This window comes from Apis florea, unplaced genomic scaffold, assembly GCF_048593485.1.
Source record: "Apis florea isolate Af1SG1 unplaced genomic scaffold, ASM4859348v1 contig_3158_pilon, whole genome shotgun sequence".
In the NCBI taxonomy this organism is placed as follows: domain Eukaryota; kingdom Metazoa; phylum Arthropoda; class Insecta; order Hymenoptera; family Apidae; genus Apis; species Apis florea.
Genome location: NW_028256713.1, coordinates 2,933,338 through 2,956,157, shown reverse-complemented (window position 1 = coordinate 2,956,157; position 22,820 = coordinate 2,933,338). Strand labels below are relative to the sequence as shown.

The 22,820-nt window shown below is 24.9% G+C and overlaps 4 protein-coding genes across 13 annotated transcripts; 2 read left to right on the top strand and 2 right to left on the bottom strand.

The window, feature by feature from the left end:
- The first annotated feature begins 917 nt into the window (after positions 1 to 917).
- Positions 918 to 4,717, top strand: sad (Cytochrome P450 family protein sad). Of its 7 annotated transcripts, XM_086909368.1 has the most exons (8): positions 918 to 1,668; positions 1,956 to 2,014; positions 2,375 to 2,750; positions 2,861 to 3,051; positions 3,145 to 3,479; positions 3,739 to 3,963; positions 4,095 to 4,307; positions 4,389 to 4,717. In XM_086909368.1, the coding sequence occupies exons 3-8, from the start codon at positions 2,473 to 2,475 to the stop codon at positions 4,500 to 4,502; spliced, it is 1,356 nt and encodes a 451-aa protein (XP_086765494.1). In that variant the 5' UTR covers positions 918 to 1,668; positions 1,956 to 2,014; positions 2,375 to 2,472; the 3' UTR covers positions 4,503 to 4,717. The 7 variants fall into 7 exon arrangements, 6 of the variants coding, with proteins under 6 accessions (XP_086765494.1, XP_031775952.2, XP_031775951.2 ...); XM_031920092.2 differs by having other exon boundaries at positions 921 to 2,014; positions 2,470 to 2,750; XM_031920091.2 differs by having other exon boundaries at positions 921 to 2,014.
- Rnb (BTB/POZ domain-containing protein Rnb) lies at positions 4,527 to 8,313 on the bottom strand. Its single transcript, XM_012493826.3, has 6 exons — positions 7,815 to 8,313; positions 7,325 to 7,545; positions 6,519 to 7,238; positions 6,274 to 6,449; positions 5,922 to 6,183; positions 4,527 to 5,847 (listed from the first exon to the last, which is right to left on the bottom strand). Exons 1-6 carry the CDS (start codon positions 8,058 to 8,060, stop codon positions 4,914 to 4,916), a joined length of 2,559 nt encoding a protein of 852 aa, XP_012349280.1. The 5' UTR covers positions 8,061 to 8,313; the 3' UTR covers positions 4,527 to 4,913.
- An 819-nt stretch (positions 8,314 to 9,132) lies between these two features.
- RhoGAP1A (Rho GTPase activating protein at 1A) lies at positions 9,133 to 15,414 on the top strand. Of its 3 annotated transcripts, XM_012493824.3 has the most exons (14): positions 9,133 to 9,583; positions 10,430 to 10,904; positions 10,983 to 11,220; positions 11,322 to 11,601; positions 11,681 to 11,860; positions 11,946 to 12,161; positions 12,324 to 12,443; positions 12,522 to 12,766; positions 12,846 to 13,143; positions 13,297 to 13,579; positions 13,654 to 13,924; positions 14,008 to 14,179; positions 14,377 to 14,662; positions 14,761 to 15,414. In XM_012493824.3, exons 1-14 carry the CDS (start codon positions 9,470 to 9,472, stop codon positions 14,883 to 14,885), a joined length of 3,303 nt encoding a protein of 1,100 aa, XP_012349278.1. In that variant the 5' UTR covers positions 9,133 to 9,469; the 3' UTR covers positions 14,886 to 15,414. The 3 variants fall into 3 exon arrangements, with proteins under 3 accessions (XP_012349278.1, XP_012349279.1, XP_012349277.1); XM_012493825.3 differs by having other exon boundaries at positions 12,846 to 13,107; positions 14,377 to 15,082; XM_012493823.3 differs by having other exon boundaries at positions 14,377 to 15,082.
- Positions 15,415 to 16,963: 1,549 nt separating this feature from the next.
- On the bottom strand, positions 16,964 to 20,113 carry Tbh (tyramine beta hydroxylase). Of its 2 annotated transcripts, none has more exons than XM_012493813.3 (10): positions 19,743 to 20,113; positions 19,522 to 19,675; positions 19,307 to 19,453; positions 18,982 to 19,229; positions 18,761 to 18,914; positions 18,348 to 18,611; positions 18,041 to 18,271; positions 17,825 to 17,953; positions 17,586 to 17,760; positions 16,964 to 17,491 (listed from the first exon to the last, which is right to left on the bottom strand). In XM_012493813.3, the coding sequence occupies exons 1-10, from the start codon at positions 19,895 to 19,897 to the stop codon at positions 17,370 to 17,372; spliced, it is 1,779 nt and encodes a 592-aa protein (XP_012349267.1). In that variant the 5' UTR covers positions 19,898 to 20,113; the 3' UTR covers positions 16,964 to 17,369. The 2 variants fall into 2 exon arrangements, with proteins under 2 accessions (XP_012349267.1, XP_086765491.1); XM_086909365.1 differs by having other exon boundaries at positions 17,138 to 17,491; positions 17,670 to 17,760.
- Positions 20,114 to 22,820: the final 2,707 nt, after the last annotated feature.

Here is a 22,820-nt window from a genome sequence, read left to right as displayed (position 1 = left end):
AATAATGTTCCTTAATTCCTATATTAATTTTTTTTAATTAATATTCTTTCTATGATCGCACATGATTAAAAACAGTTTTTGATTTACATCTTTACATATCATATGCATAAATATTATTTCTTCCAAACTAAAAATATTATTGAGAAATTAATGTGTATTATATAAAATTTGTATTTATATAAAATAAAAATGCATTATGTAAAATGATAAAGAATCCATGAGTTTTAGTGACTTGTTTTATAGTGAATTTAAAATACGGATGTATTATTTATAAATGCTATTATTTTATTCAAAGTTTTCTGATATTATTTAACATTGCGAATAGAAAACTTATAGAAGAAAAATTTTATTTATTATTTATTAATATACTTAGAAATATTATAGTTTAGTAAAAAAAGTGTTTTACAATTCTGAATTAAGAAAAAAAAAAAATATTTTTCTGGAAAAAAATTAGACTTTCAAAACATAAAAAGAGAAATTATTAATGTTTTATAAAATATTTAATAGAAAAAAAGTTTAATATTTAATATTTAATATTTAAAAAAAAAATAAAATTAATTTTAACTAATATTTTATAAAAAATTTTTAATTTGTACGTTGAATATTTTAGAAAAATTATAACAAAAATATAAAAGATTGTTATTTAATATTCTTATTTTAAACAATATGTTAAAAATAGATATGAAATCATAATTATTGGTTTACAAGTAATAGTAATTATAAAATAGATATATTATATTATATTATATTAATATATAATATATAATAGATATATTATATTAATATTAAATTTATTTCTATGTTTGACTAAAATTTTATATAGCTCATAATCCTTTATTCTTAGAACCTCACACGTGGTCCCCACTCCATATAAGAAATTTCAGCACAAGATTTAAATATCTTCGAAACTGTTAAACAGAGACCAGTAGTCGGGCGTCATGGATACGAGATAACCACGATTAATCCGTGAAAATTTATTAGTGTTTATCAGTAATTAAAAAATTAGCAGTGATGAAACTTATAAAAATGTTTTAATTTAGAGTTTTATAATTCTGTTTCAAATAATGAATATGAATTTAATAAAAATCAATAAATATAAATATGATATTTGCAAAAAAGGGGTTGAAAATAATTTTTAAAAACTCAATGATAATTAAAAAATAAGTTTCAATGAATAGTTTCAATAAAATTAATGAATTTATAAAAAGTTAAATGTTATATAAAAAAAATTACATAAGTAAATAATAAAATTTCAATCTTTTTAATTATATTTTATTATAATTCTTGTTTGATTATAAATTGATGTAAAAATTAGAATTACATTTCACAAAAAATACTACTATTCTTTGTTAGTATATATATAATAAATATGCATTAATTATTTCTCTTAATTCTCTTAATCTCTAATTATATCAACAATGTAACTTAATTATCGATTTAATATACAATTTATATTATAAAATAATTGTGAATAATTATTTAAATAATAACAAGATAAATATTATGAACAATTTACATTAATCGCTCGATATTATGTTAATATTAATATTATTATAATTAATTGAAAATAAGAATATATTGAATCATGAAACGAAGGAATTCTCATGAAAGAAAGTGGAAACCTGCAGCGGAGGGGTAAACGGCTTCTAGATAACGGCATAGTAAACGGTATTCGATCTTCTTCTTCACGTGTATACCAGTGTTTTATAATCGGCGTGTAACTTAAACATTTTCTATGAATTTATCTCTTTATAATTCAACATTTCTTATTATATTTCTGCTTATGATCAGAAATCACAATAATTGTTAATGTGTATATAAAGATATCACTGAAAAATATGATTATATTTACTGTGAGAAAATTATAATGGTTATGTTATTACAAAAAATATATGAATTAGTATTAATACCATAATCATAAAAAAAATTCTATCATTATTTTGAACTGTCACCAGTGTTATCATTGGATTGGATTCAAGTTATCAAGCATGATTCCAGAAAAAGAAAACAAGAGGTATTAAACGATTTATTTTTCAATGAAGTTATGTCTGAGATTGAGCAAAAAACGATTCATTTGCAAAATAAAAGTTTCAAATTTAATATAAACTTTGTAACGTGTTTTGAATGTAAACTAATACCGGTATCATTGGTGTTTCTTGTGTTTATTATTTAAATTCGCAGTAACGGTAGATAAGGAAGAATCGTTTATGAATTAAGAAAATGAATCTTACGCAAAATATTTTGAAAAGCGGCAAATCCGTAAGTCTTTCCAGCAATGCCATCGCGTTGAAATATAATGTACCTGGTTGCGGTTACGCAGGCGCATCGCAGACATCAAGAATCGATGATTTATCCGATATCTCGAAATCCACAGATGGCGGGAATCGATCGAAGATAGAAATCACGGAGAAATTACGTGACAGAAATTATGGTACTGTAGCAATAGCAACTAGCGGAAGTATTTTACAGGAAATGCCAGAACCGCGAGGAATTCCAGTGTTTGGAACATTTTTTTCATTCATTTTATCTGGGGGTCCAAAAAAACAACATGAATACGTTGATAAAAGACATAAAGAACTGGGTTCTGTTTACAAAGAACGTATAGGACCAACCACGGCAATTTTTATAAATTCAATTCATGAATTTCGTCGAATTTTTCGACTTGAAGGATCAACACCAAAACACTTTCTACCAGAAGCTTGGACACTTTACAATGAGATGCGGAAATGTCGTCGCGGTTTGCTATTCATGTACATTAACTTTAAATATTTTTCTATAAAATATAAAAATATATTTACAGTTTAAATGAAAAAAATTTTAACTTTTATGTTTGGATTTTTATATATTTTTATTATGATAGGAATGGTGAAGAATGGATATATTTCCGTAAGATTTTAAACAAAGTAATGTTAATACCAGATCCAACAAATTTAATGATTGCACCATGTCAAGAGGTAGCCATAGAACTTAAACGAAAATGGCAAAAACAGATTAAGACCAATGACATTATATCGAATTTACAAGTTCAACTTTATCAGTGGTCTATAGAAGGTAATATATAATATAATATATACATAATAAATTATTTCAATGCCGAAAAATATAATAATAAACAATGTTCATAGATACATTTTTATTTTATAGCTATGATGGCCACATTGATGGGATCGTATTGGTATTCTTACAAACATCAATTGTCCCGAGATTTGGAAATATTAGCAGAAACATTGCACGAAATATTTGAATATTCAGCTAAATTATCTATAATACCAGTTAAATTAGCTATGAATTTACGTTTACCTGTTTGGAAAAAATTTGTTGCATCTGCTGATACAGCTTTTGAAATTGTTCGAATGTTAGTACCGGAAATGGCTAAATTAGGTGGTAACGGTTTATTAAAGAAAATGATGGATGAAGGTATTCGAGCCGAAGACGCAATCTGCATTGTTACTGATTTTATTTTAGCAGCTGGTGATACGGTTAGATCAGAGTGTAACTATTTTATGAAACAAAAATTTATATTTGAAATTTATAAAAATAATTATTTGAATTTGAAACAAATTATATATATTATAAATATATTATATATTTTATTTCAATTTAAAAATAAATAAAATAGAAAATTTATAAACTTATAACTAATAAAAGTTCAAATTAAATTTCAAAAATTAAATACTTATATAGTTTACTTATATTATTTACTTATTAATAATTAAAAAAATTAATTTTTATGTTCAGACGGCAACAACTTTGCAGTGGGTATTATTATTGTTATGTAATCATCCTGAAAAACAAGAAGAATTATTTAAACATTTAAAAGATCTTCCTCAAAAAGATATATTAAGATTACCATTATTAAAAGGTATAATCAAAGAATCTCTTCGATTATATCCTATAGCTCCATTTATATCTAGATATTTACCGGAAGATAGCGTAATTGGTAATTACTTTGTGCCAAAAGGGGTAAATGAATTTATATTGTATTTTATTTGTAATAAACATATTAATAAACAATGAAAAAGAAATTAAAAATCACTATATATTATAAAGACATTATATATTATATTATAAAGTCATATTATATTTTATTATAGGAATTGCTTGTCTTATCACTTTATTCGAGTGGTCGCGATGCTGCGAATTTTCCACAACCAAATGAGTTCCGTCCAGAAAGATGGATTAGAACGCAAAAAGGTACTTATCAAGGCGTAGTACATCCACATGCAAGTTTACCATTCGCTTTAGGCGCTAGAAGTTGTATTGGTCGAAAATTGGCAGAAATACAAATATCGCTTGCATTAGCAGAGGTGCGTAAATAATTATATATTAATATATATTAAGAATTGATAAACTTATTTGATGACATGATTTTATTTTAAAAATTGCAGTTAATTAAATCATTTAAAATAGAATGTATAAATAAGAATCAAATAAAATTAATTTTACATTTAATTTCTGTACCATCGCAATCAATAAAATTAAAATTGATGGAGAGAAAATAGCTAACATAACAAAGTGAAATATCATTTAATTGTAAAAATAGTAAAATATTTTTTTTATTTTTTTATTTCCTTCTATGCAATAATATTTTATCCATATACATCTATATTGAATAAAATACAAATATTTTCATCATTGTACATACATATATATGTGTAAATTAATTATTTATGTTACAATTATTAACATTTAAATATATATTTTTAATTAAATGACATTTATAAATTGTATACTTATTAATATTCATCAATTCTAAGTTTTATAATAAATTTATAAAGCATGATTGAAGTAGAAAATGAGTAAAATATTTTGTTATATAAAAGTTTCATTAAGCGTTTCAAATTTAGAAAATATAGATTAAATAATTAAAATAATATTATTAAATATTACAATTATATACAATTAATTTATTATTAACGTTGGCACAAAACGTTATTTATAATTTTTTTCACTTCGTCTAAAAATTCATGAAAATTGTCGGTAATAGAAAAATCTTGAAATGCTTGAACTCTTTCAGATTTTGTCATTGAAGCTGTCAAAAATCTCTTTACGCAACAAGATTTTAATTCGTGACATGAATTCATTCTCGCCCAATTCCACGCTTTACTCAAATTTTTATAATTCAATTTAGATATAGAACTTTCTGTAAGAATATCTGATATATCAGCCATAAGAAACCTGTCCGCCAATAGTACAGCGTCTAATATAGATTCAATAGTTCTATTTTCGAAAGTCGAACCATTTGCAGCTAGAAGTAATGTATTAAGACCTTCTTTTGATGTGTTTCGTAATTTGACACGTTTTTTACCCGATTCTGAAAAATTTCCTTCAAGCATTGCTGAAAAGGCATCCGATTTTTGACATAATGTTTGTCTACAAGCATCAATAGTCGTACCATCGTCTAGTTCGAATGTAACTGTTGCAGGTTTCGGATGATTATCGTACACTCTTGGAAAATCTGCCGAAGTGGTTTCTATGATTTGATATTTTTCTACAATCTCAGATTGAATTTCCAATGTATTTGCTAATTGACAAATTGACCAAATAGCATTTTCATAAAGATTGTGTTGTTGATTACATAGAATCTGAAATATTAATCGAAGACCACCATGATTATTCAGAAGTGATTTTAGAATATATCGTGACTTGATTAGAAATGGTATCGAAACTGCGATAACTAATTTATGAGCTTCTTCTCCACGAAGCAATATAGATGTAAGTTCACCTATCGCTCCGCCAGTTTCTGCTAAGGCGCATAGTTGTCTTGTATATTGTTCAGAACCGTATAATGTTTGAGCTTCAAAAACGAAGCCTTGTTTTAATAATGGTATTAGATATACTCCATTTCTATATAAAAAATTGTTTATTAAATACTATAAATCTCATTTAAATGGTAATTGAAAAAAATTTTATCTATTTACCTTATAATTCTAGTTAAAATTCTAGACGCTTTTGGATTTTTAGCATGTTTGATATAGGCTGATAATGCTTCAATAGTTGCGGGATCAGCCAATCGATCAATTGGATCATTTGAATGACTTAATCGACTTAATAATACTAATGTCCATACATTTGCATATTCCCAAACATTTGATTTATTTCCTTCCTCTGAATTTTGAGATTTTTCCACATTTACAGTTATTGATTTACAACTTTTTAATGATTCTACTTCTTCTTGAGGTTCTAAAAAGATGATTGAAATTTGCTATTCTTCAAATTTTTTAAATTTAATATATTATTTTATATATTAAATTAATATAAAAATTAATTTACCATCTTCATTATCCATTATTTCTGTATCGCTACAAACTGGACTATAATTGTCTTCAGTATTTTCATCATTTTCAATAGAATCATAAAAAGGTAATGGTGGTGTACTAGGAGGTGAAGAGGAAACACTAACAGCACTACCTGGACTCCAGTCATCTCGATAATAATCTGAACTAAATCTATAAATAAAAAAATCATGATTTTATATCTTCTATAATAATAAATTAAAAACAATCTTACAAGCATACCTTCCTAAATTTGTCTTATTATATTTCAATTCTAGTTGTTTATTAGGAGGAGAATCATTCTCTCTTTTTCTTGAAACGTTCGTCTCCTCATAAGATACTGTTTCAGTTACCATTTTTTTCAATCTAATAACTAAAACATCAAGCAAACCATTTTTTATCATTATTGTAATACTTGGATCATCATAAATAAATTGTGCTAAAGCATGCAATAACATAGGATGATATTTTTCATTCTTAATATCTTTTAATAAAGATAACATTAATTCTAAGCCAAATCCCATTCTAATTCTTGCACGATTTACAGCTTCTCTACAAAACAAACATAAACTGACTAATGTTTCTTTAGATAGTTCCAAATGATCTTTGATGAGAATAATCAAACTTTCAATAGCACCAAAATTTCCCAGAATAGGTCGACATTCTGCAATTTGGCAAAGATTGTACAAACATCTGATTGCTATTTTATTATTCATATCACAACATTGTACAATACACTTATAACCCTGCATATCATTTTCCCCTCGTAATTGTTCCCCAACTCGAGGATCAAGCGTAGCCAAAAATACACACATGGCTTTTAAACAGGTTTCTATTAAATCTATATATTTTGTATTTGTTTTTAATTGTTCCTTTGCCATTACTAATAAACTTGTAATTCGAATTATTACTCCAGATTCTAAGATTTCTTCTCTACTACCTTCATACATAGTCCAAATATTTCTTCAAAGAAAATATATAGTTAAATATTGACTAGGAAAAGAATATTATTAAGAATATTATTAATGTACTAATTATTTTTTTAATACCTTATAGCTCTAATACCCATTAAATAAGTTTGCATATATATATCTAATTGTAAAAGATCAACCAAAGCTTGTACTGCTCCAGCTTCACATAATGATTTTGCATGCCAGTCACATTCAGATAAATTACCAATTAGTCTACAAGCACGACAATGCAAAGAATTTCCTAGTTTTATATGCTTTATTATAGAAATTACATGAGTTGCTATTTTAGATCCTTTGACCTAAAATATAACAATATATTTAAAATGCATTAACATATAGTATTATAGTATTCTATCTAATAAAAGTATTCTATAAGAAGGTATTAAATTAAATATATTAAATTATATATAATTATATATAAATATTAATATTATTAATATATAAATATATAAATATATAAATATATAAATATTAAATATTAGATTTTATAAGAAAAATATTTTGTTTAACAAATATATCTATTAATTGATATAAAAATATATAAAAGTAAATATATATATATATATACCTTTTCTCTTGCATCAGAATTCATGCAAGCATTTGCTAAAATACTTAAAGTCATATTCAGTATTTTTATATTATGACAATGAAGTAAATTTACTAAAATGCCTAATCCTCCATCTTTGGCAAATTGCTTGTAACACTTTGAATCATTTTTAAGTCGTGTCAAACATGACCAAATTCCGCTTTTCGAATCCAATTTTATATGTTTAAATAATTCTTGTAATATCGGGCTTTCTTGTCTCTCACCCATGTTCAATATTTTTATAAACGAATAAAAAAATTAATGAAAATTTGTTAGTTTTTTAAAAGAAACATAACCTCTAAATTATACTGCTAACTAGGTTGACAGTTTCATCCATATAGTAGCTTATAAAAATAAGACAAAAAAGATTGTAGTTTAATTAATAAATTTCACTGTCAAAATATATTTAAATTATAGTTATCAATTTTATAGCTCATATTATAAATTTATAGTTTTATAAATATAAATAATAAATTATTTTGTAAAATTATTTTTTTAAATTTCCCGCTATTTGATTTTAGTTTAAGTATATATTGTATATACTATATATTATATCATAATTTTAAGTCAATAAATATATATTATATAAAAAAACAAAAGAATATTATTAAAATAATTTTAAAATATATTAATATTATATTTAAATAAAGTATTTAATAAATATAATAAGTAATAACTATTTACAATCATTATTAATAATGATTACATGTTTAAATATTGTTTATAAAATCTATTTTTTTTCTTTTTCTTTATTTTGTATATGTATCTTTTAATTTTATATCAAATAGAATTTAAATATGTTTTATTGTATTAAACTTTATTATTTTATTAAACTTATAAAAATATGCTTTAAAATAAACTAAAATCAATTTATTAAAGAATTATTTTTACGATTCCTAAATTTGAATGAAGTGTAATGAAATTATTTATATTCATAATTTTAATAAAGTAAACTAAATTTTTAATTTAACTTGTTCCTAAAGTAGAATTATTTTCACATGTGAAAATCTGCATAATAATAGTTACTTAAAATTCTACATATATATAATTTCATTATGCATTTTTTTTAACAATATTTAAATTCATTGCTAATTTGATATTGAAATTGTTTACAACTAATTTATATCATCAAAATAAATATAATTTTAATTTATCATAGAAAAAAGAACAAAATTTAAATTGTGTTTCGTAAGAAAGACAAATTTCTATTTTGCGTAAGCGCATCGTGAAAAGTATCATTACCGTAATGCGCACCTGCTGAGTATAAGGGCAGTGTCCGTGAATTGAGTATAGCAGAGGCGTCAAAATGATAGGAGAGGGCATGGAGATCGGATCGTGAGCTACGCAGGAGATGTCGACAAGATGACAGCAGTTGTATGACGCTTGTTAATTCTTGGATACAGGTTCAGCATATATCAATAATAAGAGGAAAATCGTTCGCGAAACGAACGATTTATGCCTCGTTACGGTGATACATTGGTCTCAATAGATTCTTTGCGTCGAAACGAAATTGTAATCAGACAAATTCGGGTGAGAGCTGTGATCGCCGCGCCCGTGCAATGTACATAGCGGCCTGAATTGTGTTCAAGATTACCGTCTCCGAGGAGTCCTCTCTTTAAACAGTCTGGAGCGGAGTAATGAGCGTTTTTGGAGATTTTCAGCGTGTCTGGGTACAAAGATTCCCGGACAGCGCCTTGCCGGCGGCCTGGGAAGAAGATGTCAGGGCCAATCTAGTCAAGCATAAACAGAAGGTAAAACTTCTAATAAAAAAATATATTTATATTTGCTACAAAAAAAAAGAATTTATTATTGTTTAAATGAAAAATTCATATTATTATTTTGAGAAAAATATCTATTCAGACAGAAGTTAGAAATATTAAATATATGACAATAATGACATACATTTTCCTATATGTTTTGATTTAAATAATTTTTTATAAAAAATTTTATTTTATAAATTGTAATTTATAATTAATATATATGATTTTAATTTTATAATAATAATAAATATATATTAACAAAAGAATATTGTATGTTGAAAATATTTTTATTTTAATATTTACTTTTTTTTTATAATTAAATTATGTTAAAAACTAAAAATTTAATTAAAAATTCTTTTTCTAAGAAGTGTGTTCAATAAATTTTTATTACATAAACCTTCTTCATTGTTGAAGCATTGAGAATTTCATTCCATGAGTCATCATATTAATTTCTTACTTAACTGGGAAATTAACTTAATTTATATTTAACTTAATTTATATTAGATATAATTATATCTAATATATAATTTGTGTTTGTTATATGAATTTCAAATTGATTTAAAATTTGTTTATTTTGCGATATTAAATAATTTTTTGTATATTTCATATTTATAAAGAAAATTGATTTACAATCAATAAATATTGAAAAATATAAAATTATTATATTAATAATATCTATTCTTATTATTAAACTTGCTCATTTGGTATATTATCATTGATTCATCATTTGCTGCTTATCTTAGTTTTGTAATCATTTTAGAAAAATTAAATTTATATTATTTATATTTATTAAGATAAATGTAAAAAATAAATAAAAAGAATTATTATTCTTTTCAGGTAACTGCTTTAAGAGAAGAACTTGAAAAAGAAGAATTTTATGTAGAATATTTAGAAAGATTATTGGCAGATGTTGAGCGTCATAAGCAATTGGCAAATAGTAATATTATAACATCTCCTGATAAACAGCAACCTATAGAATCTCAAAATCAACATAGTTGTCAAGCAGCAGAGAATAATTTAACTAATTCTACAAGCACATCTTGTATTCAACATGTGGAATCATCAATTTCTTCCCTTCCTGCATCTGAAGATATAAGTAAATTTCAGGACAAGTGTGTAACTGAATTAAGTTCTACTCTTAATACATGCAAAAGACCCAAAAGTGAAATACCTAGGTGTCCTGATAAAGTGCCTGAACTTAGAAGAAACAGTGACCCAGATGTGCCAAGTAATTATGTTACTGTAATTGAAGTGACAGGAAGCTCAAAAAAAGATAAAAATGAAGAATCTCTCAAAGAGGAAGATGAAAAAGGTGATATATTATATTTATATAGTATTATAAAATTTAATTGTTTTAATATATAATAAATTATTTATGTTTAATAAGTAGATTTAGAAAATGCTGCAATTAATGAAGATGGAGAGGATGGTGATGCAGAGGTATCGGAGGAAGAACCTTACTATGATTCTGTAGCTTTAGATCAAACAGGAGAATATGTATATATTGATGCACGTGTTCCACCTGTTGGAAATAATAATAGCAATAGAGCACCATCAAGAAGACCACCTTCTTTGCCAGATTCACCAGGAAATCAAAGCAATTATGTCAACATTGATTATTTTATACAGTAAATTATCTGTATTTAGATATTATTGGTTTTAAAATTATTTTGTGAAAATTTTATTGATGTTAATTAATATTGATTAATATTTATATTTTTATTTGTAGACACAGAGCTGCAATGGATAGTGAAGATGAAGAGGGTGCAAGTCCTGCACCACCAATTTTATTACGTGCTCTTAGTACTGATAATGAAACTGGTAGTAGTGATGCAGAACCTTTAAGTTTAAGTGAGGGTAGTTTGGAATCACCAACGCCAACTACACCTCGCCGACAGGAGAAAAGCAAAGAGCGTGAAGATGATAGAACATCTATGATTAAATGTATTGTAAACTCAGTAGTGGAGAGTGAAACTATTTATGTTGAATGTTTAAATGTTATGTTACAAGTATATAATCTATTTATTATATATAATAATATATATAAGTAATATTAAATTGATCAAAAAGATATAATATTTTTTTTAGTATATGAAAGCTATCAGGGCAACGTTAACAACATCTCAACCTGTTATTTCTGAAGATGAATTTGGTACAATGTTTTATAAAATTCCTGAATTACATGCATTGCATCAAACATTTTTGGATGGTCTTAGAAAAAAATTAGAAAAATGGGATATTAAAACTACTATAGGTGAACAATTTAAAGTAAGAACTAAATATATTGATATATTGATATATTAATTCATTTTGTTCTTTTATTAATGTTATAATTTTATAATTATAAATTAAGGTAATGGCCAGTAATATAGGATTATATGGAGCTTTTTTACATAATTATGCTCGTGCTACTGATACTGTACGAAGATGTTCTGCACATTCCACTCAATTTGGTGAAATTACAAGAGACATAAGACTCAGAGGATTTCCAAAAGGACCGGGTTTATCTCTTGAAGATCTCTTGCATAAACCAGTAGCTCGTGTACAAAAAAATGCATTAGTATTGCATGTAAATATCATTTATGATTTTATTGTATATATAAATATCTATATAGATATAAACATGTATCATTGATAAAACATTGATTAAGTTGATAAAATGATGTGGAAATATACTTTGTAAATTTTATCTTATCATTTGTATTGATAATTTTATCTCAATTGATTGTAGGATCTTCTTAAGCACACACCAGTGAATCATGCAGATCATGCACCACTTTCAGAAGCTCTTGCTATGACTAGAAATTTTCTAGACGAATTTAATATAATTCAGACAAAATCAATGTTTCCGGTAAATAAATTATAATAATAATTAAGATTATTATCAATTTAGTTATATTAATTTTATATTAAAATATATTACTTTTAGAGTCATGATAGAGCACAAAGAAGATTGGTAAAAAATTCGTTTGTGGTAGAACTTTCTGATGGTCATAGAAAATTGAGACATCTTTTCCTTTTCAATGATGTAATTGTATGTGCAAAGTATAAAGCTTCTGGTAGAGATAAATTTACATTTGAATTGAAATGGTATGTACCAGTGGCAGAAGCGGCAGTGACAGAAGATGGTGTAGAACCACGTGAAACTAGTCCAGCTAATGTTGTAGCTTTGAGGTATAGATAAATCTATTTTCATAAACAATAATTTACATAATATAAATTATATTTTTATTTTTAATATTTATATGTATAGATCACAAGCATGTACAGTACGTGATCAGATTCTATGGGAAGAACGAAATGATGAGAAACGAATTAGACTTGGTGGTAGAGGTTCAGAAAAAAATAGAAAGAAACTTGCTGAGCTTGAAGCTCAATTAGTATTAGCATCTCCAAATTTAGTATTACGCGTTGCACACAAAAGTCAGCATCGAGTACAAAATTCATATACATTCTTTCTATCCAGTGAATTTGAACGTTCTCAATGGGTTGAAGCAGTGGAGGCATTGCAACAGGTAATGCGTTCCCATATGTACCTAGATAAGTCAAAGGTGCGTAATTTACAGATTTCAAGTAAATAAATAATATAAAAATAATTAATTTGCATTTTATTTAAATCCAAAACGAGGATGCAAGTAACAATATCTTAGTAAAATATTATTAAAAAATTTAATGGAAAAAAATATTAAACAATAATTTTTCAGGGTGGACAACCACCAGGACCGCTTCCTTTATCGATGTACGAATTACAAGCATGGGTTACAGCCTGTCGTACTTATCTTCAAACAGATATGGGAAGTTATTTATTAAGATCAGGGCGTGATGAAAGTTTATTACTAGGTGATCTTCATTTAACTTTACTTGGCTTGACACCGCCAGGTTTAGATAGAGTTGGAGATCTTTATATCATTGTTGAAGTTGATAGTTATGGACACTATTTTAAACGAGCAAGAAGTCGAGTTGCAAGAGGTCAAGCTCCAACGTGGGGTAAAATGTTATTTTAATGAGAAATAATCCAAAAATTATCTCTTTCAATTAATTATTTTTAATTTTAATCAAAGGTGAAACATTCGTCGTGGAATTGGAAGGAAGTCAAAATGTTAGAATTCTGTTATATGAAGAATGCGGAACACGTTCTGTATTACGTGGCAAATGTATACAAAGATTGAGTAGATCTTGGCTTCAATCAGATCAAATAGAAAGATCGTTAAATTTAGGTCCAGCTACATTAGATGTGGCTCTTCGTTTTGTTCCAAGTGAAGTGACATTAAGACGCGTACCATCGGCTAAACCTCAAGGTCTATTTGGAGCTAAAATTCAACAAGTGTGCAAGTATGTTTCATAATTTTTATAAGTATGTTTTTTATTGAAAATTTTTTTCATGTATTAATCCTTATGATTATTTTTTTTTATAGACGTGAAAAACGTGACGTTCCCTTTATTATAACAGCATGTGTTAGAGAAGTGGAAAGGAGAGGAGTTGGTGAAGTTGGATTGTATCGTGTTTCTGGTTCGGCTTCAGATTTAACAAAATTGCGTAAATCTTTTGAAAGTAATTCGTATGAAGCAGAACAATTACTTAAAGAGGTATTTATATTACAAAAATCTTTTCATAATGCAATATAAAGTTTTTTTTTTTTAAAGTAATTAATAAAATTATATAGAATATATAGTATTAATTTAATATTAATATAGATTTATTATCTTCATAAAAATAATTAATAAAATTATATAGAATATGTAGTATTAATTTTATATTAATATAGATTTATTATCTTCATAAGGTTGATGTTCATTCTGTAACGGGTGTATTGAAGTTATATCTTCGTGAAATGCCAGAAGCTCTCTTCACAGATGCTCTTTATCCAGCATTCTTAGAAGCGTTTCAAACTGGCGAATTATCAAAAGGTGCTGCTCTTAGAAGAGTATACGAAAGTCTACCAGCCGTAAATAAGGCAGTCATTGACTTTCTACTTGCTCATTTGATACGAGTTAATAAACACGAGGCTCAAAATAAAATGTCCTTGCACAACTTAGCGACGGTGTTCGGGCCGACGCTTCTACGTCCTGGTACGAATTCGCGATCTGACGCAAAAAGTCGGGATCCTTTAGCTGCAGGGACTGTAGACGTAATGGCACAGGCCGGTATACTTTATTGTTTTTTGCAGATGCATATGCAACAGAACAATCAATCACTCTAGTCGAGAGGTTCTTGTTGAGCTATTGTAGCGTCAGCTGCTTTTCGCGAGTCTCATTGGAAACTCGCAGCAACTTACGCTGTAATGTAAAATGAACGATTTTTTATAATATATATTTTATTAGTTTTGTGATGTATCGTTCATACAACACTGAATTAGATGTATAAGTAGACAGACTTTGACAAAATCTTGATTGATTCCTTTTGTATTGGTATACATACAAACAATGTAGCAAAATGATCTTACAGAACATGTACTTTAAACTCCTCAATATATATTTTATACTTATATACTCGCGGAGACCTAGCAACGATTTTATTACGTGATGATTGCACGTAAAACATTTCCAAAAAAAACTTGTCTAAGGAAAAATTTTTTCCTATAAAAACAACATCAAAAAAAAAGCAAAGTGAAATATGGAAGTTCGATTATTAATGCATCCCCGCTTTAGAAAATAAGTATTTTTTCCAATGGAGCGTGTTCCTAGCAGAGAATCTAAATTTTTTTACGTATATGTCCACAAAAATATTCACATATTCAAAATAATCACGTTCCTAAATATTTCAGGAAGCATATTTTTTAAGATGTGCAAAATAAAGCTTTTAATAGTGTATGCAAAATATACTAACTATATTCTGTTTTGTCACTTGATATTTATGTTTTCCAAGAAAACTATGTTTTTTCATTAATACTATTTCTTATAAAAATATTTTGGAAAACATTGTTCTTAGGGAATGCTATGAAATAATCTTAAATCAAGTTTCTAATGTTTAAGCTGTGGTTAGACTCGTATTTGTTTTTTAATTAATTGCTTAATTGATTTTTGATCATAAATTTAGTATTTTTGATACTTTAGAAACTCATTTGAAATATTTAAAATTTAAAAAATATTTAAAAAGAAAAAACTTTAAAAATTTTCAAATTTTTGATAAATTAAATATAAATATTTTATATATGCAATTTTAAAAAATAGTTTAAAGAATATTTTATTATTATATGTATATATTAATTTGCTGCATTGATCATTAAGTGCAAAAAGATTATTTCAATCTTTTTCAGCAACTACTTTTTCAAGTTTTTTTTTTTTTTTAGATTAATCTTGGATTAGATTAATCTTGGAAGTCTAAGTGCAGCTTAATTTAGCACCAAAGAGAAAGATTCTCTCTCATATCTTCAATAAAAACTCTGATTGAACCTTTGAAGTATTAAAATCATTTTACGTATTAATCATTTTGAAATTTCTATATCATTAATAGTATTCTTAACGATATTTTTTTATTATTACATATAATTAATAACTAATACATTAACTCTTCATTATTATTAGATTTTTAGAAGAACTGCTTTTTATTTAAAAAAGAAAAGAAATTAATTGATATCTTTTATTCCAAAAATATGCTTCAAAGAGTTACAATAAAAAAAACATTTGGCAGTACAAATTTAATACTCGCTAAAATTTTGTATTGTGCGCTAGAATATTTTGATTTTGATTGATAAAATCAAAAAATATATTTAATGAGTACTCGATAAAAAATATAATATTGTACACATTAAATGAAACAATAATAAATTACAAGAAAAAAAGAAAAAGAAACAAAATCAAATTACCAGAGAAGAAGAAAAGATCGCGTTATATTAATTTCCGAAAAGGTATTTTTGAGCTTGATAAACAAACAAGGCAACTATCGTGTGCGTGATTTCAGCGTATGCGTGTGTATGTATGTATGTATGTATAATCCGCTGTGTATAATATCGTAAATAATTGGATATTTTTAATTTTTATATCATATTTAACATTAAGACGCGATCCTCTTTTGTACATTCATAAAATTTGTAAAGACAAAGTTTCAGCTATTATTATTATTATTATTATACTGTGCTTATTACTATCGTTATTATTATTATTATTATTATTATTATTATTATTATTATTATTATTATTATTATTATTATTATCTTTATTTTTATTATTTTATATTTTACAATTACCAATTTTTTTATAAAACAAATATTTGTGTTAATGAACATTCAATTAAGCTAGCTTATTCGCAGCAAGACAATGTACTGCCAAAAAGAACCCTTAAAATGCATAAATATACTGGAGATTTATAAACTTTTAATTGATATAATTGATAACATTTATCGTTACCCCAAGATACGCTTTTCAATAGTCTTTTAGTTTTTTTTTTTCATTTATCCTTTACATGAAATATTTTAAGTACAATATTATATTGTAACTTGAATTGTTATTTTATTTTGAATTGTATTTTTTAAGATCATAAAATTATCTTAAAAGAATTAATTGAAATGATCTTAAAAGAATATAATGCAGATATCGGAAAATATGTTAAATATTGTATGACGGAATATTTTATTTATAAGTAAGCTAATAATTTTATATATTCATGGAAATCACTGTAAATCTACGTACATGAATATTATATTTTAGTACACTTTGTTTATTTTTTTAATCTTTAGATTTATGTATAATTCGTAAACGTGAATTTTAATTTTATTTTCAGAAATAGATAACACTATATAATGGGAAAAAATTTATATAGAATTTGATATCTCTTATTTTAATGATGAATCTCTGGGCAATTTCGAGCTGGCGGAGACAAGGGTAGTTTAACTGGTGAAGCTGCTATGTTATCCCATAATCCAGGAAGTCGAGATCCATCGGATCCATTGCATTGCATTCCTAATTAATATAATTTAAAATTATTAATTAAAAATATTAAAATCAAAACTTAAGATTTTTTAATATAAATATATATCACAAATAATAAAAAAACCTAAAGGTGCAGCTTCATATAAATCATGCAATGCTTGTACGCGAACTTTGGTCCACTCGATGCTTTTATAATTTGAAGAGATACCATTATCGGTGCTAGTCGGTTGATTTTCCCATTCTCTCATATATCGAAAATAAGTTCTTAGAACATCATTGCTAATAGCACTTTTACAAACCTAAGAAAAATTAATTTTTTTTATTAATTTTTTCATTATAATATTCAGTAAAAAATAAAATTACCTCTAATCGAGTATTAGGATAATAATGAATATAATTCACACACATTTCATCGGAAATGGCGAATCCACCAAGAGTAATATTTTCTCTATCCATTGTATTGTACGTACAAGTTGTTATTAACGAATCTCCCTGAAAAAAATTTATATAAATTTGCTAGATATACATAAGGATATTCATATGTTTAATATGAAATATGTATTAGATTTTAATTCTTACTGGTAAAATAATAACAGGTTTCGGTAAGAGTCGAATTTCTTGAAAATGAGTGGAATAATGATTGTCATAATTTAATAAAGGTAATTCTTCTCCGTCTCTAATATGACGAGTAATAACTTTAATGCCTGTTAAATGTGTATGAAGTTGCGATGCGAAAATATGAATACCATGTTGTGGGAGACCAATGCCTGTACATTCTTGTATGCAATGTCCAGATAAAGTAAAAGCTTCCTATAATAATTTTATTAATTTTGATTTTTCATTATAATAATATATATCTTTTCTTTAATTTGCATTAATTTATTACTTGTCGTGGAGGAATAGCCATTTTATCAGTATATTCTAAACCTAATTCAATTACACCAGCATCGTATTTCCGAAGACTTTTAGTAAGAATGAAACGAATTCCTGAAGAATCGATGTTCCCATTCTGAAATTCAGGATTATTGTAGTGAATTTCCAGCATGATGTAAGGATTAAAATCTTGGCCACCAATTGAAAGACCAGCTTCTTCTGGATAAACAAAAGCATCTGCTCCCATGGCCCATGCTGCTAAGACTTTCTTACATATCTTAAAAGGATAGAAAAAGAAATGATTTTAAAATTGAAAAATAATTTGTTATGGTAAAAAAATTATAATATAGTTAAAATGATAATATTTAATATAATTAATAAATAAATTAATTCGTTGATAAATAAAAAATAAAAGAATTAGCGCACTTGAGTTTTCTCTGGTCTATCAGTTCCATCACAAGGACCATCATACATAGGAATTTCAAAATTTATTGGTCCAGCACAATGAAAAATTTCCATATGATGAACTAAATGTTCATTGCCTTTTTGTATGACTGGACCAAACTGTAGGATATGATGTCTAAAAACAACAATTTCGTAAAGTTAATTATTCCAAATTAATCCAAAAAAATATTATTAAAACTCACTTTTGAGACAAAATGGGAGGTAATTTTTGTACACGGCACCAATAAGTTGTTTCTTTATTCGGTACTTTCACACGATCTGTTAATATTTCTAACTGCCAAGCATTTGAAGGAAATATTGGCTTTTTATGAAGCGTCCTGATTAATTCTGTTCTAGACATACCAGAAGTTTCTGCATCGGATATTTGCAAACCAGTCAAAGATGATAGTGGTCCTAAACCTTTTAACCATACTAAATGCGTAGTACCTCTCTATAAATTTTCAAATATTTCTCTTTTGTATTATAAAATAATAATTAAATGATTAATTAAAAGATTGAAATATAGACCTCCATAATATAATCATTTTCATCACAAGTATCAAATTTCCTTGAAAAAGTGAATTTTGTTATATTTCCTCTTCTTCTCCATGCAAAATTCTCACAATCTTGTTGCAAATCTAAGTTTAATTTTCCTTCTTCATCTGCCCATGCATCCTGAAATTTTAATGTAATATAATAAAAATTTTATATAATTATATATTAAAAATAAGTATTATAAATACTTGTAATTGAATTTGACGATGCCAATCAATCCACAAAACGCAATAATCGGCAGATTTCAGTTTACCGTAGTCTGAAAAACCTATAGCGAACCAAGTATTGTCAATACTTGTATAATGAACTTCTGCGATTATGATCTCACTCATAAAATCAACCCTAAAAATTATTTTTGCATGTATTTATTTTTTTTTCAGTGTACTATACACTATTTTTAAATATATACCTCCAATAGAAAGTGATATCTGAACTAAGTGGAATTGTATGAACATCTTTTCTTTCTGAATTATTTTCTATATTTTGATGAAGATTATGCCAAAATAAACATAATCCATTTTTTAAAATTACAAACAAAAATAGCAAATAAATTTTTGAAAACATTTTAAATTTTTTCAATTAATTTGTTTTTTTATGAAATATTATTATAAATATTAAATATATATTAATTAATATATATATTATAGAATTCTTTATTCACACATAATTTAAAAATAATTTAAAAATTTAATTTCACAGATACGTTTATGATCTTTCGCCTTCTTATCACTACTAACAGCTTTTAAACGACCCGAAAGGACGAAGACTTCATATAATACTGCTTTGCCGCCGATTCTCTGCGGCGATCATGCGCAGAAATATCACAATAATAAAATTATTTAAAAAAAAACAAATAATAAATATAATTTTTTTAAGTAATAAGAATTATAAAAAAAATAAATAATGAATATATAAAAAATTTGATTAAATGTTTCAATAAAAATTATATTTGCAAACTTTGTAATATTAGCGCATGTGCAATTGAATATTAGTTCGAAATATTATTCGAGTGTTATTAGAATTGACAAAAAATATAAGTTAAATTTAGTTAATAAGATTATGAAGAAATATATAAATTCCTTAATATTTTAATGTTTTATATCAAGCATAGATCTAAACTAAAGCATAAATCCTAAATATGTAAAATGTATCACTTTCTATATTAAATAAATATTTAAATATTATTTAGTTTCAAAATAATTTTTAAATGATAATATAACATTATTCTTTTAAATTAAATTAAACTCTTTTATTAAACTCTAATATCTATTCTAATTACATCTCGGTTATACTAATTATATATTTTCATTTAAATATTAGAAGTTTCATCTTCTTATTAATATTCAATTATTTTTCTTCTAATTACGTTCATTTGCTTGAAAATAACTTAGGTTATCAATTTCTAATAAACGGAAAATTACACCGATTGAGGTCATAAAATCAAATTTAAGTAATGGAATCTTTTATATAATATTTCATTTTAAATTGGATATGAAATTTATTTATAATAACAATATTTGATCTACATTTGATTATATATTTTTTTTGTCCAATTTTTTGTTCGATATTGCTTGTTAAGTAAGAAAATTTAGATCCGAATTGAAATGTTTGTAATTGTAAATAAAAGTATTTATAGTGTTAAGTGAATTTCGTAAGGTGGAAAAAAAAATATTGGAACATCAAGAAAATATCTTAATAACCAAATGCCAGAGAGCGCATATTGCATTCCAGTCGCGGTGCGTGCTTCTCCTTCTGATCGTAATCAAGAAATTCCACAATTCTTATTGAGAGAACAATTCTCACGAAAAGCATTATTCGAGGTAATAAAAAATAGTATAAATAGCATCAATATCGAAATCAATTTTTTAATGATTCATTTTTTGAAAAACATTATTTATAATATAAAATATAATTAATATATTTTATCTTTTATTTTTGATATTGAATTATTATAAAATTGATCAATTAAAATGTTAGAATAGATAGAATATGAAAATAATTAAAAAATTCTTTGAATTGTATATAAAATTATGTTTACAATTTTTTTAATTATATAAATATTATATTAAAATTATTGGAATATATATATAATCATTAGCATATAGTAATTCTTTTGATTTGTTGAAATGATGCCAAATTATTCTGTAGTAGATTTCTTTAAAGGAAAATTTAAACAACTTTTATTCCTTCAGATCAATGAATGCATTAAATTCTTTTGACAGACATGTCATGAATCTGGCTTTTCTCACGAATATGAATAAAATGTATTGATATTGGATAAATGATTTTGTAAGAAATTTTTATTTCTTTTAATATTATATATCTATACCAATATAGTTTACTAATTGTTTATTATGAAATAAGAAATAGAATTCTTTCTCATAAAATCTTATCTTTTTCAATTATAAAATATGCATGAAGTATATAGAATTAATAAATTAATCAAATCTTCATGAATCTTTATTATATCTATCTATCATGTTAAAGTACTTAGAATTTAGATATTTTAAAATGTTGCTTTAAACAAATGAAATTTTACAAATTTGATTAAATATAGAAAAAAAATAGAAAAAAATATATTTTATTGAATATATTTATATAAAATTAAAATATGATTTTCATTCAGAAAATATATTATTTATGCAAATAATTTTTTATTTTCAGAAATGTAATATTCAAGATTGTCTTAGTTGGCAAAGTACTGATTGTATAATATTGTGAAAGAATAATAATAAATTGTGAAATATCATTTCAAATATCATAGATAATTTACGTAATATTGCTATTAAGATTCATCAAAATGATATAAAATTTGATAAGACTTGTCATATAGATTTATTAGTAAGAATATCTTTTATTATTAGATTTTAGGAAAGAGCGATTATAATCGAGAAAATACTAGTAATTTCTAAAAGTTGATGAGACTAGATTAAATAAATAATATAATCGAACATTTTAATCATTTCAGCTAACTAGGAGAATCTATAATCTCATATTATGTAATTACTATATAATATGATTATTACTTGTTAAATTAATAATAATAATTTTCATAATTTTTACCATACAAACTAATCAAATCTTTGACTCATTGAAAATTAAATGTTTTATTTTATTATGAAATAATATTTTATAAAATAGTATGTTTTTTTTTAAAAATTAACAATTAAATGTCTAAGTATGAAATTTTAATCAAAACAATTTTTATTAATTTTGATAAAAAAATAAGAAATTACTTAAACAGATATAAAAAAAAAATTCTACGACAAAAATAATCTGACAATTAGAAATAAAATATTAATTATAAATAAAGTAATAGAATAAAAGTTTAAGTATGGAAATATATATTTGCGAATATATTTTTTTAAATCGAAAGATTAACTGATAAAAGATTGATAATTCATGATGTATGCAGTATTGAATAGATTAAACATAGAATAAGTTAAATATACTTACTTTGAATGTTTAAATACCTATGAAATCTCTA

Coding starts and splice junctions, on each gene's coding strand:
- sad (XM_031920089.2), top strand. CDS start 2,221: ATGAATCTTACGCAAAATATTTTGAAAAGCGGCAAATCCGTAAGTCTT. Junction 2,751..2,860: donor CGTCGCGGTTTGCTATTCAT/GTACATTAACTT, acceptor TTATTATGATAG/GAATGGTGAAGAATGGATAT. Junction 3,480..3,738: donor TTTTAGCAGCTGGTGATACG/GTTAGATCAGAG, acceptor TTTTATGTTCAG/ACGGCAACAACTTTGCAGTG.
- Rnb (XM_012493826.3), bottom strand. CDS start 8,060: ATGGGTGAGAGACAAGAAAGCCCGATATTACAAGAATTATTTAAACAT. Junction 6,450..6,518: donor AATAAGACAAATTTAGGAAG/GTATGCTTGTAA, acceptor TTTTATTTATAG/ATTTAGTTCAGATTATTATC. Junction 5,848..5,921: donor ATTTTAACTAGAATTATAAG/GTAAATAGATAA, acceptor TTTTTTATATAG/AAATGGAGTATATCTAATAC.
- RhoGAP1A (XM_012493823.3), top strand. CDS start 9,470: ATGAGCGTTTTTGGAGATTTTCAGCGTGTCTGGGTACAAAGATTCCCG. Junction 11,602..11,680: donor GTTTAAATGTTATGTTACAA/GTATATAATCTA, acceptor TATTTTTTTTAG/TATATGAAAGCTATCAGGGC. Junction 13,144..13,296: donor TGTACCTAGATAAGTCAAAG/GTGCGTAATTTA, acceptor ATAATTTTTCAG/GGTGGACAACCACCAGGACC.
- Tbh (XM_012493813.3), bottom strand. CDS start 19,897: ATGTTTTCAAAAATTTATTTGCTATTTTTGTTTGTAATTTTAAAAAAT. Junction 18,612..18,760: donor ATAGACCAGAGAAAACTCAA/GTGCGCTAATTC, acceptor TATCCTTTTAAG/ATATGTAAGAAAGTCTTAGC. Junction 18,272..18,347: donor TGGCTATTCCTCCACGACAA/GTAATAAATTAA, acceptor AAATTATTATAG/GAAGCTTTTACTTTATCTGG.